This window comes from Acartia tonsa, chromosome 8 (genome assembly GCF_053477335.1).
Source record: "Acartia tonsa isolate MP-2025a chromosome 8, ASM5347733v1, whole genome shotgun sequence".
Lineage (NCBI taxonomy): Eukaryota > Metazoa > Arthropoda > Copepoda > Calanoida > Acartiidae > Acartia > Acartia tonsa.
Genome location: NC_137267.1, coordinates 5,393,238 through 5,410,726, shown reverse-complemented (window position 1 = coordinate 5,410,726; position 17,489 = coordinate 5,393,238). Strand labels below are relative to the sequence as shown.

Genomic DNA, 17,489 nt, shown 5'->3' with positions numbered 1-17,489 from the left:
AATCTCTTCAGGAAGGTAAATAAAGTCATAATTTGAAAGAAGAAAACAATTTCTTCTCCAGAGGGAACCTCCCCTTTTTATGAAAATCAAAACTGACATATTGCTGAGAAAAGCTACCAGAACACTTTTTTTGGGGTATCAATGGTCATTTTATCATAAAAGGAATTGGTTGGAACAGCACGTCCATTGAATTATAAAAAAAATTGGTAATTCTGAGTCGATAAAATGTATAGGTTTAGGTCCTCACTGTAAATTTGAATTAATGCCATTATGTGCGACATCTTTAATTACGGAAAAAATGTCCATTTTTAGGACTTTTTTGAAAAAAAGTGTTCGGTTCTTCCACCAATTAAAAAAAAAATGTTTAATGCTCCCTCATCATCTCTATCACCTTTTTAAAAGCAAAGATTTTTTATAATTAGGGTCAGTCCGTCCGTCCGTCACAGTTAGCTTTTTTCGTTAATTTAAAACAGGTTATAATTGTCCTATAGATTTCAAACTTTGCATGATGATTTCTTTAACAGTTAGGTAATTAAATTGAAAGAACAGCAACTCTATAATCGTTACCAGAAAGTCTGCGTCCATTTAAAACATGCTGTTTTTTTTCCTTTTTTGACAAAGAAATTAGGTAATCAGTTTTGCAACAAATTTACTTATAATTTTGTATAGACATTTGCATTAATATGCATCTAGGACATCTCAGGACATAATTCTGAAAATTAAATAGCCTAAAACCATCATACGACCTCAGTAAAGCTTACCTAAAATTTGTAACCCAATTGGTTCAGTAGATAATGAGATCTTAAGCATCAGACATAAAACCCTTACTACTTTATTTAATATTTAATAAGATACATAGGTACTATTTTTCTAACTAGTGGCTACGCCCCTAGAGGCCTCTAGGGGCACTTGAGGATGGGGGAGTCGAATTTGATAACCCAATTTCTTTTTTTATATTTTAAAAGAAAAATTTTTTAAAAATATTTTTGGGGGGTGTAAAAAAATTTTTTTTGGGGGGGGGGTGTCACACCTATCTTTTTTAATTTTAGTTTAAAAAATTTAAAATTTTTTTTTTTGGGGGGGGGGATATTTTTAATTTTTTGGGGGGTTGGGGGGTTTCCCACCCCCCAAGAAAATAGTTATAAACCTTCCCGGGACCTATGGGAAGCTACCCTGTTAAGGAGAACCCGATCAGTTCAGCGGTTAGCGAGATCCTTCAGTACAAACACACAGACAAACAAACAGACAAACATCCTGTTACTTTAGTTTAAGGATATTTGGTACTATATGGTATTACTACATTTATTAGTTAAAATTTTGGTACTATATGGTACTATATTAGTTAAAATTTTGTGTACTATATGGTACTATGTGAAAATTTTTATGTACTATATATGTACTATATATTTGTAATTTTTGAGTGGTCACTCTGCATTGGCAATTGTAGAGTAACGTACGGACTATTTGCTAATTTGTCTTTTTAAATAGCGAAGTCACTCTATAATTAACTTTGTATGTCCGTTCGTTACGTTATGTGGGAAATGTGATTATCGCGACTGGTGTTAAAGATGAACTGTTGTTTTTTTTTGGTGAAGATGTACATTTTCTTGGACATCCAAAGTTTTCGTGATTTTCTATAATTTTTTTAAAACTCACTTTGTCCGTTTTTTAATTCATGATTTTTTTGCTACTTGATATTGTCATCCTTGAATTGAATAAGAGGCACTATAATGAATTCACATTAATGTAGGGAGGGAGGGGACATTGCACTGTTTATAACATTAGTCCTCAAAGATTTATAACGTTTCCTTATTCGTTGGCTTACAACTTTGATTGGTTGGTTCATTAAGTAGAGTGTCAAAACATTTCAACCATTAATTGTTATCTCCAGAAGTAATAATTTTGTGCATCATCATCAGGGATGTACATCAGTTTATCGGCCATTGTCTTATCCCTTTAGATCCCTGCATTAATGTGTAACATATCCCAGATGTAAGTTTGAATTCGTAGCATTTTTTGCTTTCTAAACATTTTTACCGGAAAAAGCTTCACTGATTCATAATAGTCATCGTTTAAGAAAGGGGTGCCGGATTTATTTTGCCTAATCTCCGTATTTTAGTATTTACGGTTTTGAGTGTTAACTTAAAACTGTCTTTTGCGATCAACTCTAAAGTTTTCCGGATTGGAAAAAATCATTTCTTGTATTTTTTCCCGATTTTTTTCAATAATTTGACACCCATGTTCATGATGTCAGCATACAACAAATGTTCCTTTACGAACACTTTTTTCTAGAATCTCAGCATATCTATTACATTTGTTTGTATGTAGCAAAGCTACTTCATAAGTACCTATTAAATTTCGGTATACTACATTTCAACGAGAGAGGAGGTGACAATGGGCTGTTTATTACCCTAGTCCCCAAAGTTTAATAATAACATTTTCTTATTCGTTGCCTTAACACATTAGGGAATTTAGTGAATTTTGATTGGTGGGTTTATTCAGCTGAGTGACCAAACGTTTCAACCACTAATTGCAATCTACAGAAGGGGTAATTTTGTGAATAATTATTGGGGATGTACGTACATCAATTTATCAGTCATTAACTTATCCCTTTTGATAGATGTTTCCTACCTGATGTAGTGGTTTATTTCCAATGATGATAGACAAAATTGCCCCTTATGTAGATTAAAATTACCACTTGAAAATTCGACACTGCTAGCTTGAACCAATCAATCAAGATTTTCAAAGTTTATAATCCAACGAATGAGATAACTTTGGAAGCTATATATTCTTGTTTCCATGTAAAACTTGTACAAAATTAAAAGGTGTAAGGTTACGTTTGTACACTAATGGGGAAAACCTCAAAGGGTCTGATTGGATAAGACTTGAGAAAATAAAATGCACATCCACAATGGCGATAAACAAAATAAGAACAATGTTATAAAACTATGGCTACGAGTAATTTTAAGTCCAATGTCCCCTCCCTCCCTGGGCAAAGCTAGCTAATGAAATAAATATTTAATTGTAAGTATTATATGCTTACTACTTCGATGAAATCCTAGATTAGTCAAAAATATTTGAATTGAAGAAAAACCTCTGAAAGGAAAAACATATAAGGGTTGTTTTACTGCTTTTACATATTTAACAAAATATCCCAATTATCTAAAAATATTTTTTTAAAACATCAAAATACAAGGTATTGAATTTCTTTGATGAGTTCATTTTTTCGGGGGGGGGGGGGGGGGGGGGTAAATAGTGGCTTTCTCCCTTACCTTTCATAAACTTTATTTTTTTTAAATAAAAAAAAAATGGGCTTGGGATTGGAGTTGCCTTAGATATTTCTATTGATGGGCACTCTAGTTTATAGGATATACACTAAGATAAAATATACATTTTTTCAGGGATCTTAAGGGATAAGACAATGGACGATAAATTGATATTCACCCTAATTATGATAAACAAAGATAACCCCCTCGATACATGAAAATTGTTGGTTGAAAAGTTTGTAGTGTAAAATGAAAGCTTGTTCAACCCAATCAAGATTAAGTACCCAAAGTCATTAATAAAATTTTGGGACCAGTATTAATTACAGTCCAATTTCCCCTCCCTCCCTGACATATATTATACATTATGTAATATGTATATATATTGAAAAGCCTACCTACTAGAGCTGGCCTATCAATCATACTTCAATAACACAGAAAAAAAAGTATTTCATTCTTACCATGGATAAAGGGGGTGGTAATATAGTAAAACATAAAAGATTTTAAAACGTATAGTAAAGGAAATTAGGCATATAATGAATAGAAATAAACCAATAACATGCAGTGATCTAAAGGGACAAGACAATGGGCGATAAATTGATCAGCATCTTCAACGTTGATACACAAAATTATCCTTTCTCTAGATTAAAATTAGTGGTTGAAACGTTTAAACACTCAACTTGATAAACCAACCTATCAAAATTTACTGAAGTCCTCAAAGTTGTTCAGCTAAGAATAAGAAAATGTTATTATAAAACTTTGGGAAATGGGAACTAGTGTAACATAACTAAACATATCTACGCGTAATTTTTGCCAATGGATTCGTTTATATTCAATTTTAAGTGTCAATAAATCGTATTTTCTTAACTACCAATTCATTTATTGTAAAGGACTATTCTTCCTTCCCTTTTCTTTCCCTTCCATTCCCCCTCCCCTCTCCCAACCCTTTTGTTCGTCTTATCCCTTTTTTTCTTGCTTTCAACAATTAAGGTATAAGATTGCTTTAAGAAAAAGTCTAGAGAAATATTTTTAGCTTTTTACAGCATCATATACCTAATGGATATTAAAATTAAAAATTATAAGATTAATCCCAGTTTTATTGGCTCCGAGGTGCTGAAGGCTCTGTCCGAAATTGAAAAATTATGAAAATAGGACACAAGATTTTTCAATAAGGCTTAGAACCTCTTCTAATGCCGTGGATATAAATTGGTTTTGAACCTGAACTAGGGGAAAAGGACTTCATTGGGGGAAATATTGACTGATTAAAGCAATACTAGGTATTTTTTAAAAGCGAAGCTTTTCTATAATTAGGGTCGTTCCGTACGTCCGTCCGTCACAGAGAGATAGCTCTTTTCGTTAATTTAGGCATGTTAGAATTGTCCTATCGATTTCAAACTTTGCATGGTAATTCCTTTAGTAGTTAGGTACGATTTAGAAAGCGTAGCAACTCTAAAATTATTACCAGAATGTCCGTACGTCCATTTAAATTTTTTTACTTTTTTAACAACAAATTTTTATGTGATCTAATCATCCTATTGATCTGAATTTTGGTATATTGATTCCTGGGACAACAGAGTATAATGTTATAAGCAACTCTATAATCAAGTCCTAAAAATGTAAGTATGTCCATAAACAAAATCCTGTATCAAGCAGTTTTTCAATTAAAAATTGCTTCGACTCTTATACATTTATATTTGATTATTCAGTTCTGACACTATACAAGTGTTAATGTCAGTTTGTCCTGTCCTACTGTTTCAATGCTTCGCTTTTATGGATGTTGTCTTCCTTGTTTTTATAGCTGCACTATTTATGCTGTTTAGATTCTATCTAAAATTTCATAACTCTCTTGGTTTCAAACCACAAAGAACTATTTCATTATTCATACAAAACAGTTTATTTGTATATAATGGCACAATTGTATTTGGAAAATTTCTATCAATTTTGGTTGCTATCTTGGAACTCATTCATTGGTCAGTTCTTTCATCCAGTAGGAGGGAATAGGGTAAAAGGGGACGCATAGGCGTCCAAGGGGGGGGGTAATGGGGCGATTACCCCCCCCCTAATTTTTTTTTCATTTTACCCCCCCAATTTAAAATTTATCCCTACCCTGGGGGTGCCGTAGGCACCCCCAACCATTTAGGAGGGGGTATTTACTCCCCCCAAACAATTTTGGGGGGGTAAATACCCCCCCCAAAATAGAAAATCTCTTACAAAAAAAATTTTTGCGCGCTTCGCGCGCATTTTTAATACTAATTTTTTTATAAAATTTAACTTACCCCCCCCTAAAATTTTACCCCGGGGGTAAATTTGGGGGGGGGGAAACAAATTTTACCCCTGCCAACAGATTTCAGGGGGGGTAATTACCCCCCCCCCCAAGCAAATTTTACCCCCGGGGTAAAAATTTTGGGGGGGGTAAAAAAAATTTACGGCGCGCTTCGCGCGCCATTTTACCCCCCCCAAAACCGAATTACCCCCCCCCCTTCAAAAAATTTTACCCACCCTAAAATAAAAAGCTTGGACGCCCCTGAGGGGACGTATATACACTTAGTACTTATTAGAGTAAATGATTATTTGGTTAAAGATCCAAGAAATAATAAATACATTTTCAAATTTAACGTTTGAATATGCTTTGCTACTTTTTTTGGCCGTTTTATGGTTGAACCGAGGGTCTGAACTTCCGATTTGTATCATCCCGTCAATTTTCAATTCTTCAATGACAGATTTCCACAAAATTTAAAACCATTTTCTGGGCTAGGAACCATTATTCTTTGAAAAAATCCGCAAAAAAACTTTATTAATTTGCCTTTGTGGAAGCTTTAGATATTGTAAGAAACAAGGATGACAACATTCAATGACAGATTTCCACAAAATTTAAAACCATTTTCTGGGCTAGGTGACACTTATTCTTTGAAAAAAATCCGCAAAAAAAAACTTTATTAATTTGCCCTTGTGGAAGCTTTAGATAGTGTAAGAAACAAGGATGGCAAAATTCAACGACAGATTTCCACAAAATTTGGGGACATTTGTTCTGTGGAAAAATCCGCAAAAAATATTGTTAATAATTTGTTTTTTAGATGATTTAAGAAACAAGGATGACAACATCCATAAGTAGTCAAGTGCATGAATTTAAACATTAAGAGTATATTTAACAAATTCATGGTCAGGAAATATTGTAATAAAAAATCGTCTATCTCTAATAATAGCCAATTAAATTACATTTTCTCCTTATGCCGAACAGACTGAGTTATAATCTTCGCTATTAAAAAAACTGTTAACAAGGAAAACTCACTGATAATTTACTGTTTTTTTCTCTTTCATTCTTTTCAATGATTTTTTTTATTAATATGTGAAATAAATACAAATTATGATAAATAATACTATTTTTATTGTGGGGTGCACTCACTTCTGCTCATATAACACGACATTAGAAATTGTATTAAAACTTCTTTCTTTCTCTCCTAATTTCTTTTGAAGAAGCAAAAAGTTGGTTCTTGCTTCCGTCCGTAAAGGATAGCTATGATCGTTAATTTAGGCATGTTAGAATTTGCCTAACGATTTCAAACTTTGAATGATGATTCCTGTAAATAGTACAATTTGTAGATCGTAATAACTCTATATCTGATTTTCGAATAAATGATTCCTAGGACAACAATATTAAAGTTATTATATTTAGGGAGGTATTAACACATCTACACACCTGCAAGGTTATACATAGAGATATCAAAGTTATTAATAAAGGATGTATATTTAGGGAGGTATTACGAGGCTTGACACATCTACACACCTGCAAGGTTATACATAGAGATATCAAAGGCCAAAATGTGCTACTAACAGACAACGCTGAGGTAAGTTTGTTTTTATATAGCGCAGCTACTCTATGATTAGAGTCTGGTTGTTAGTACGTCTGTTTATCTGCTGGACTGGTTTTCTAAATAATAATGAGATTTCTCAATTGCTATGAAAGGTCTTTATTTTGTGTAGATTCTCCAAATTAATCTGCAAAATTTTTAACATTAAAATCCTAAATTGGCCTTCTTTCCTTAGATTCTTATTAATCCATATATGAAAGTAGCAGGATGCCTGCCTATCTGTCTCTCTTTCTGTGTGTTTGTACTGAAGGGTCTCGCTAACCGATGGACGAATAGGGTTGTTGTACTTTAAAGTGAGGCTTCTCATTAGGGCAGGGAAAGTTTAGAACTATTTTGGAGGAAGGTGACTCAACTCCGCGAGAGAAATTTTATCCTCATGTTTCCCTACAAATGCACAAATATGGCCTTTTATATGTTTAATTTTAATTGTTTGATAATTCGTTGGTTTTGTTAAATTGATTTACTGCTGGGAAATAGGTATATCATTCAAGAGGGACAAAAAACAGTGAGAAAAACTTAGTAAATTGTCCTTGATATTATTTTTCTTTTTTTTGTATCCTCCCTCCTCTTTACTACCTATGCTTAAATCAAAGTATGAATGAAAAAATAATCTTTCCTATTGTGCGTTTAAAATCACGGATAAAGAGATAGGTTAAATTATCATTGCTATTAGTGAAATGAACAAGCTTAAGATAAATAATTTAACAAGTTTAAAAAGTCGATTAGATTATTTTAAATAACTTTCTCGTATTCATTTGAATCCGGTGGATAGGAACCGGTTCTCATGAATACGAAAAAACTATGTCTAGCATCGTATTATATCCAGTTTTCTACGAATATAGAAATGTACAATCATAAGATTAAAACTAGTTTTTTTAGCCGGTGCCTTCGGCACCACGGGGCTAAAAAAACTAGTTTTAATCTTATAATTGTACATTCTATATCCGCGGAAAGCCGTTTATAATACGATACGAGAAATAACTATTCTCGTATTCATTCGAATCCGGTGGATAGGATTAGGAACCGGTTCTCATCCATACGAAAAACTATGTCTAGCATCGTATAATATCCAGCTTCGGAACCTCGGGGCTAAAAAACTGGTTTTAACCTCATAATTGTATATTTTATATCCGCGGAAAGCTGTTTATAATACGATGCGAGAAATAACTATTCCCTTTTATATGTGTGTTTTATACCTACATCTTTACTTTGAAGTTTTTTTTCCAATTTGAAAATCCTAAGTTTCAATAAAAAATATTCTTGTTTAATTATTTATTCAATTCAGTCTTTTTCTCTCATTTTTTCTCTTGTGCCATTTTTATTACATCAGCTTCAGATGGAATATAGATGGTGTTCATTCAAAAATACAACTATACATAGATGGAGGGGAAGGTGGCTAATTTACAGGGATTGTAAGGCATATGACATTGGAGATAAATTTATATAAATCCTGGATTATGACTAATAAAAAAACTCTTCTAAATAAAATTATTGGTTGTATGTATAGTTAGGCCAAAGTTTAATAACCAACCATTTAGATAACATGGCAATAAAACTTTGGGTACCAGTGTAATTTACAGTGCCCTTACTTTCTAATTTTATTACAATTTAGTTCATGATCTTAGTATTCTTGAGCTTTTTATTGCTATTGCTTCTCTATTTGTAGATACTCTCAAGCTATTAATCAAAGAATTTTATTTTTGCTGTTTTGAACAAACGTTTATTTTAAATTGACGTGACTTGCAGATTATTAATGAATGTTTGTACTTAAATTATTAGTAGTATTCTATATGGCTTAGGTTTCCAACTCTTTTATCTCTGCTCTATACCCGACAGAAAGGGTTTCAGGTGGGGGTGGAAGTCAATAATTCTTCATTTAACATGGGTACTTCATATATCTAGCCATCTAGCACTTTCTGAAGCTGAGATAATAAAATTAGACAACCGCTTGAAATGTTAGATTAAATTTATTAGCATCTTTAGAAGTATATTTGAAAAAGGATATAAAGGGATAAGATAATTGCCGATAAATTAATGAACATTCCCAATGATGATATTAAAAATTACTCCTCTTGAAACGTTTGAACACTCAACTTAATGAACCATCCAATCAAAATTCAATTAAAGTCCCCAAAGTAGTCAAGCCAACTAATAAGAAGATAAAATTTTGGGGACTAGTAAAATAAACAGCCAAATGTCTCCTCTTCCTCCCTGACATTTGATTATCCTTGTTCACCTCTAATTGAAAGTACAGACAAAGACTAATATTGGCGCCAAAAAAAAATGGTTGATTAATTAGCGCGGCATTCCGTGCGCATTGTGCATTTTTCTGCATAAGATTGGAATAAAAAATCTGTAGGTAGTTTTAAGTAGAAACAAGGATGTCAACATCCATAAAAGCAAAGCACTGAAACGGTAGGACAAACAGACATTAACACTTATATAGGGTCAGAACTGAATAATCAGAATATAAATGTATAAGAGTCGAAACAAAATTGTAAGTAAATTTGTTGAATGCTTGATTATGTTTAGGATTATGTTTATGGTCATACTTACAATTTTAGGACTTGATTATAGAATTGCTTCGCTTATAACATTAAACTTTGTTGTCCCAGGAATCAACATACCAAAAATCAGATCAATCGGATGATTAGATCACATAGGAATTTATTGTTAAAAGATTTAAATTTTAAAAAATAATTATGTTTAAAATAAACATACGGACATTCTTGTAATGATTATAGAGTTGCTACGCTTTCTAAATTGTACCCAAGTACTAAAGGAATTACCATGCAAAATTTGAAATCGATATGACAATTCTAACATGCCTAAATTAACGAAAAAAGCTATCCTTCTGTGACGGACGGACGGACGGACCGACTCTAATTATAGAAGGGAGAGTTCATTTAGCTGCTTATTGCCTTAGTCCCTAAAGTTGTAAAGTTATTCGTTGGCTTAACAACTTTGGGGACTTTTTATTGGTTAGTTCATTTAGTTAATTGACCAAACGATTCAACCACTACTTGAAATCTTAAAAAGGGTTTATTTTGTGTATCATTATCAGGGATGCATATCAATTTATCGACTATTGTCTTTATCACTTTAGATCCCTGTAACCTAATGCATTTTTTAACAAGTTGGAATACTTTTCTAACCAATGATATTCTGGGGTAAACTGATGGTCAAATGGGTCAATGGATTTATTATTACTTGGATCTTACACCGGATTATCTTGTACTTGTAATAAAGTGGAACTTGTAGCTTGCTAAAATAACAATACCTATCCATCCCATTTAACCCATCCCTTTCCATTGGATAAACAAACTGACCACAAAATGATGTTTATTTTAGCAACCTAAATGTACGAAATTTTTAGCCTCTCATATTATCCACCTTTATTCTTAATCCAGGCATTATAAATCTTAATGGTAAATAGAATCTAAGTTGTATTAACCCCTTACAGTCGGGCCCCTTGCCGCACCTTAATCGGTCGGAAAGGGGGGGCGTTCAACGCCCCCCCCCCCCCTATTATCTCAGTTCCTATTAGAGCTAGAGGGCTAAAAAAAATTTGCACAAGTCCCCAATTTGATAATGAATTTCCGACCTTAAGTGAAACTAAGTCAATTTTCGCTTCCTTCACCCTTTTATTTAACAACCTTTGTAAGTCTTTAAGTCAAAATTTGCGGTCACAGGAGCCTTTTAAAGATTTCTGGAGACCTGGAGGATCAGGACCTGCAGGATCATACCTGGAACCTGAAATCGACTTGAACAACTGTATTTCATATAAGGATTTACTACTAGAGGATAATCTAGTATTTTAGTAAGATAAAATGCTTTGTTTAAGTCAAAAAAAATATTTTTGCTCTTTACCTGGATCACTCTGCTAGGTTTGCTGGCATCCTGTGCCCACCAGGATGGAGATATTCAAAAAATTCCAACTCTCAGTTATGTGTTATACCCATACTTAAAAATTCACGCAGTTTGGGCTCTTTATCTTTCACACACAGAAAATGAGATAGAAAAAACCGGATGGGGGGGGGGCGTTCAACGCCCCGGGCCCCCCCCCCCCCCATCCCCGACCGTTAAGGGTTAAGAATTTAGGGATCTATAGAGATAAGACAATGGAGGATGAATTTATATACAACCCCAGTAACCCTTCCGGTAGATTAAAATTATGGGACTGACCAACCATTCAAAGTCAACGAATGCAAGAACAGTGTTATTTTGTTCCATTGTCCGCTCCCTTCCTGATATGAAATCGAATACTATTAGAGTAAAATACTAGAGGGAGAAAGGGTTTAATAACTGTATCTCCCCATCGCAACCGTCTTGTGCAACCTTTCTATTGGGTCATTGAAAATCAACCAATAAACACATTAACACAGCCAAGTAGCAGAAAATAATTAAAAAGCAGACGAAAGAGGTCTTTGAAAAATGAAGGGAGGTAGTTGTCTGTATATAAATCTATATTATAGATCTGTTGGAATACTAATGTCCTTGTAAAAGATCATTGCAGAATTTGCTTTTAGCATTCTTCTAAGTTTTAAGTTTTGATACTTTTTCATTCACCCCTAATCAATCTTGATCAACTAAGATACGATTCTTGCATTTGAAACATGTAATCAAATTAGATTACTAACATTGATAAGGGGAGGGGGGTTAATCCATCACCCACTGATGTTTATCTGTATAAAATAGCCTAAAACCATCAAAAATCTCAAATCCAGACTGGCCAGAGTGTACGTTTTGTACGTTACGCATCGAATCTGTGTACGTTCTGGACGTTATTTTGATATGTGTACGTAACGTATTTTGAAATTTGTATTTTTGTACGTTTTACGTTTTTTTTAAAAATAATAAGAATCAAATATTAGCAAAATTATCAAATATGCAGTTGACTAAATTCAAGTTTAAATGCATTTCATGCTACTACCCCTTTAATAGATTTTACGATAATTTTTTTCAAATTCTTTATATACTTGGGTAAATTTTCCGAGATATCATATGGTGCACAGTGTAGGATTAAGAAGTCTTATTTTTTGGTATCTTCAGTTTTTAAAGAATAAGAATCAAATATAAGTATAAAAGTATTTGTTTATTTATTTGTATTTGTACATAAAGTATTACAAAAATAGTATATTATCTATAATGCAAAGTAGAATGATGTCGGTCCGTCTGCTTGTCCGTCTGTATATCAGAAGCTTAATATCTCAGTAACCACTGAACCTATTGTGCTCTACTCTTCATGGAATATACCTAATAGTCCTGTGATGGTTTTTGCTATTTTCTTTGGGGGAGGGCAGGGTTGTCGAATTGGGCACTTTTTTTGATATTGGGCGGCCCAATTGCCTAAAAGGGTTTTAGGCGGGTTTTGGGCGCCCAAAAGTGGTTTTGGGCACCCTTTTTGGGCAAATGTCGTAAAAAGCATATAAAAAGGATATAAAATAGCCTAAAACCATACCTAGACTTATTATTAGAAATAAAATAGCCTAAAACCATCTCAGGACCTATAAAGGCTCCACTGGAAAGGAGAACCATATCGGTTCAGCAGTTAGCGAAATCCTTCTCTAGATACAAAAAAGCTTACTAATTTATATAGTTAACTAGCGGCTACGGCCCTAGAGGCCTCTAGGGGCACTTGAGGAGGGGAGAGTCAAATTTGATAATCCAATTATTATACTAGATTTAAAAAGAAAAAGTAAAAAAATTGGGGGGGGGGGGAATATTTTTTTTTTTTTGGTGGAAGGGGTTGGGTTTCCTCCCCCCAATTTTTATTTTTAGTTTTAAAAAATTTTTTAAAAAGTTTTGGGGGAGGGTAATTTTTTTCTAGGGGCGATTTCTCTTAGGAGGGTGGTGGTACCCTCCCCCAAAATAGTTATAAACCTTCCCAGAAACTATAAGAAGCTACCCTGATAAGGAGAACCCGATCGGTTCAGCGGTTAGCGAGATCCTTCGGTACAAACACACAAACAAACAAACAAACAGACACACATCCTGTTACTTTAGTATAATGATATCACCCAAAAAATAGGCCCGCCCCCCCTCTTTTTTAACCCCCTCCCCTTTTTCTCTCCCCCTAAATGAGGGGTGCCCAAAACTGCCCAAAAGGACCTTATATTGGGCGGCCCAAAACCGCCCGCCCAAAACTGCCTGCCCAGAAGCGCCCGCCCAAAATGACAACCCTGGGGGAGGGACACTTATAGCTTTTTACTTTCTACTAGGATTAGAGGCTTCGTATCCCTCTTTTATAGAATCGTTAGTTGGAAATTTGTCAAAAAAAATATAAAAAAAGATTGTGATTATTTTTTCCTTTTAGGCTTCGCCCCAGGGTGCGGTGGGGGTTCCCCCACCCCGCTGATTTGCATTAGTTTACAAAAATAAATTGAGGGGTGGTTGATTTTTTTTTGGGGGGGGCTGGGTTTCCCACACTCTAAGAAAATAGCCTAAAACTACCACAGGACTAGTAGATATATTCCCTGAAGATTAGAATTTAGAATTTAGACAGACAGGCATTGATTTACTTTGCATTAAAGACTAGTATTTTCTGAGATCTTTAGCAATAGACAAAATAACCCTATATCCTATTATATGTTTATCCTATAAATCCTTTTTTTTCTGTAACAAAGAATCTCGCTAACTGCTGAACCGACATGATCTTTGTGAGGTTGTAGGCTATTTTCTCTGTCCTTCCATATCCCTTCAAGAACCTTTATTCAAAATGGTAGAAAAATAGCCTAAAACCATCTCGGTAACTGTGTGAAGTAGTTATGAAAATCTTAAGCATCAGACAAAAAACTTACTACTTTATTTAATAGAATATACTTAGTACGTAATAACAGGATGTATGTCTCTCTGTCAGTTTATTTGTACCGAAGGTTCTCGCTAACCGCTAAACCGATATGGTTCTCTTTTACAGGGTAGCTTCTCATAGGTCCTGGGAGAGGGTACAACCACCCTCCCAAGAGAAACTACTCTCAGAAAAAAAATCACAACCCTTCCCCTACTTTTTCTTTCTTTTTAAAATTGAAATCAGAAATGGGGGTGGTCTACTCCCCCTTCCCTCACTAAAAAAATTATTAGCGAAGCTACTCTATAATCACTTTGTCAGTCCGTTATGCTATCGGAGAAACGTGATTTTCTCGGCTCCTTTTTTTTTGATTGAATAAGTTCACATTCTACATATTTTCATTGAGATTTGCCTTTTGGTTGGGTGCTAGATCTATTCCTAGATTTTCTTTCTTTCATGGTTTTCTCGACTTCTATTCAAGATAGACGGCTGAAATTTTCAGGGAATAAATAAATTCACATTCTACATATTTTCAAAAAGTTTCTTTAAGGTTTGTCTATTTGTTGCAGTGCTAGATCTATTCCTAGATGTATAGGTTTTTGTGATTTTCACAACTCATATTCCTGAAAGACGGTTGTAATTTTCAGGGATTGTATTAGTTTTCATTCTTAATACTTCCACTAAATTTCATTGAGATTTGCTTATTGGTTGGGGGGCTGAATTTATTTCTAGATTTTCACGTTTTTATATATTTTTAAAAGGTTTTGTGATTTATTTAAATAAGTTAAATGCTTTTTTTTTACGACACTACTCTATAGTTTATATAGTTCCCAGATTTCCATCCATAACTTTTGAGCTTCGCTACTTAAGGATGTTGTCATCCTTGTTTTTTACTTTTTATTTTTAAATAAAAAAATGGGTTTTTGAATTCAACTCCCCCCCCCCCCCTAATCAAGTTCCTCTAGAGGCCTCTAAGGGCGTAGTCGCTGGTCCTTATAATAGGATATACTTTGTACATAATTACAGAATGTCTGTTTGTTTGAACCAAAGAATCTCGCTAACCACGGAACCGATATTGTTCTCCTTAACAGGATAGCTTCTCATAGGTTTTTGGAAGTTTTATAACTATTTTGGGGAAGAGTATCACCATCCACCCTCCCAAGAGAAATTGACTTTAGAAAAAAAACTACCTCCTCCCCCCAAAAATGAATTTTAATTGCGATTTTAAGTTAATTTTTTTCCAGATTCTTTAAATAACTTTTGAGCTTCGCTACTTATGTATGTTGTCATCCATGTTTTTTTTTATTGAATTCAACTCTCCCCTCCTCAAGTGCCCCTAGAGGCCTTTAGGAGCGTAGACGCTATTTCTTTTGAATAGAGTAATAGGATATCTTGTGTCTGTCAGTTCGCTATGGTTCTCCTTTACAGGTAGCTGCTAGTAGACTTAAATGTATTGATAATAGGTAACTAGGAAATTATTTAACTTATTTTTATTAGGAATGTACGTTTTTGTACGTTTTTTTACTTTTTTTATGTACGTAACGTATTTTTTTTGTGTACGTTATGTACATTTTTTATTTTCAAAATTGGCTGGCCAGTCTGCAAATCTTAAAATAGAATTGAACAAAAAAAACCCTAGACCTATATCATATGAAGCTTCCCTTAAATGGAGAACTTAATTAGCTCAGTATTTATCGAAATCTTAAACTAAATACGAAAAGACCTTATTTAATAAATAAACATTTCTTGTTTTAGGTGAAGTTAGTAGATTTTGGTGTATCAGCTCAATTAGACAGAACTATTGGTAGAAGGTAACATTTATTTATATAGCAGCTTTGCTCTTAATTAACTTAGTCTTGGAATTTATATAAAAAAAACATTAGATAGTTTTAATTTGTATGTTTTGGATATACCTTTGTTTATAAAAACCAGGGATCTTAAGGGATAAGACAAGGGGGGGGGGGAGTTCTGACACATTTGCGTAAACCTGGTGTATAGGCTTCATCTTTAGACTGAGAGGATAGGTTATTAGGGATAAAATCATTCTTATATGATGAATTTCCCCCAGATTTAAGATTTTTTGGATAGGCCTCCAGGTTCCGGAGCTCCAGGCCTCCAGGTGGTCTCTCTACAGGTAAAATGAAAAAAAAAAAATTTTTTTTAAGAGTTAGATGTCAGCTTATGAGACAAAATATGTATGTTTTTTCATCAAATATGTGAATAACAATCTAAAAGAAGCATATTTTGTTTTATAAGTTAACCTCTAACTCTTCAAAAAAAATCTTATTTTTAATTTTTACCTGTAGAGAGACCACCTGGAGGCCTGGAGCTCCGGAACCTGGAGGCCTATCCAAAAAAGCTTAAATCTGGGGGAAATTTATCATATAAGAATGAATGATTTTATCCCTAATAACCTATCCTCTTAGTCCAAAGATAAAGCCTATACACCAGGTTTACGCAAATGTGTCAGAACTTCCCCCCCCCCCTTAATGTTTAATTAAAGTACATTCCTAATTCGATTAACAAAATTACCCCTTCTGTAGATAAAAATCATTGATGGAAAAATTTTGAAACTACCAGTTTTGAGCTAACCAATCACAATTCAAGAAAAGTATCCAAAGTTTTTGAACCAGTTAGTTAACGTGACCAAAAAAAAATTTGGATACCATTGGAATTTGCATTCGAAAAAGGCCTCTATTCTTTAAGAAAAATCACCATTCTTTCATGTGTTTTGATAAATCACCGTTTGTATTAAATTATGCAATGCATATATCACATGAGTATATAATATTTTAGGAATACATTTATTGGTACGCCGTACTGGATGGCCCCTGAAGTTATTGCCTGTGATGAGAATCCAGATGCCACTTATGACAACAGGAAAAACAACAATTGTAAAGTGGTCACACAGCGGCGGTCAATTGGTCATAAGCCGTTTTATTGGTCATGTTAAAATGGGTTGAGCCTTGGTATCATTAGGAATAGGACAATAGACCATTTGCACATATGCACACTTATGTTTAATTTTTAAATGTTTTTAAAGAAATTCTAAGAATAGAGGGCTAATAATATTTTACTGCTTTATTGGCAACGCCTGCAAGAAATAAAAATATTATCTTGGTAATTTTTCGCTATGTACTTATGGACGAAATCGTTCTTATTGGGATTTTAAATACTTTTCTCGTATTCATTCGAATCCGGTGGATAGGAACCGGTTCTCATCCATACGAAAAAACTATGTCTAGCATCGTATTATATCAAGCTTTCTACGAATATAGAAATGTACAATCATAAGATTAAAACCAGTTTTTTTAGCCGGTGACTTCGTCACCTCGGGGCTAAAAAAATAGTTTTAATCTCATAATTGTACATTCTATATCCGCGGAAAGCCGTTTATAATACGATGCGAGAAAAAACTATTCCCGTTTTAATTGATTTCATTAAGTAAGCTGATTGTCTCTGGAATCTATGATTGGACATAGAAAATGCATTTAGATTAATGGACTTTATAATAATGAAGCTACTTTACAAATTTAAAGATTAATTCATTTTCAATTGAAAATTTTAAAA

The 17,489-nt window shown here is 33.7% G+C and overlaps 1 protein-coding gene across 24 annotated transcripts in view; it reads left to right on the top strand.

Moving 5' to 3' along the window:
* msn (serine/threonine-protein kinase msn) overlaps positions 1–17,489 on the top strand; it is a 70,353-nt gene that overhangs the window by 37,669 nt on the left and 15,195 nt on the right. For all 24 annotated transcript variants that reach the window (XR_013881644.1, XR_013881645.1, XR_013881642.1 and 21 more), the window contains exons 9-11: positions 7,015–7,108; positions 15,675–15,730; positions 16,716–16,801. Coding sequence is in view for 1 of the 24 variants with exons in the window: in XM_080168828.1 (XP_080024954.1) it covers positions 7,015–7,108; positions 15,675–15,730; positions 16,716–16,801 (236 nt within the window). In the remaining 23 variants the exon portion in view is untranslated. The remainder of the gene's footprint in view (positions 1–7,014; positions 7,109–15,674; positions 15,731–16,715; positions 16,802–17,489) is intronic.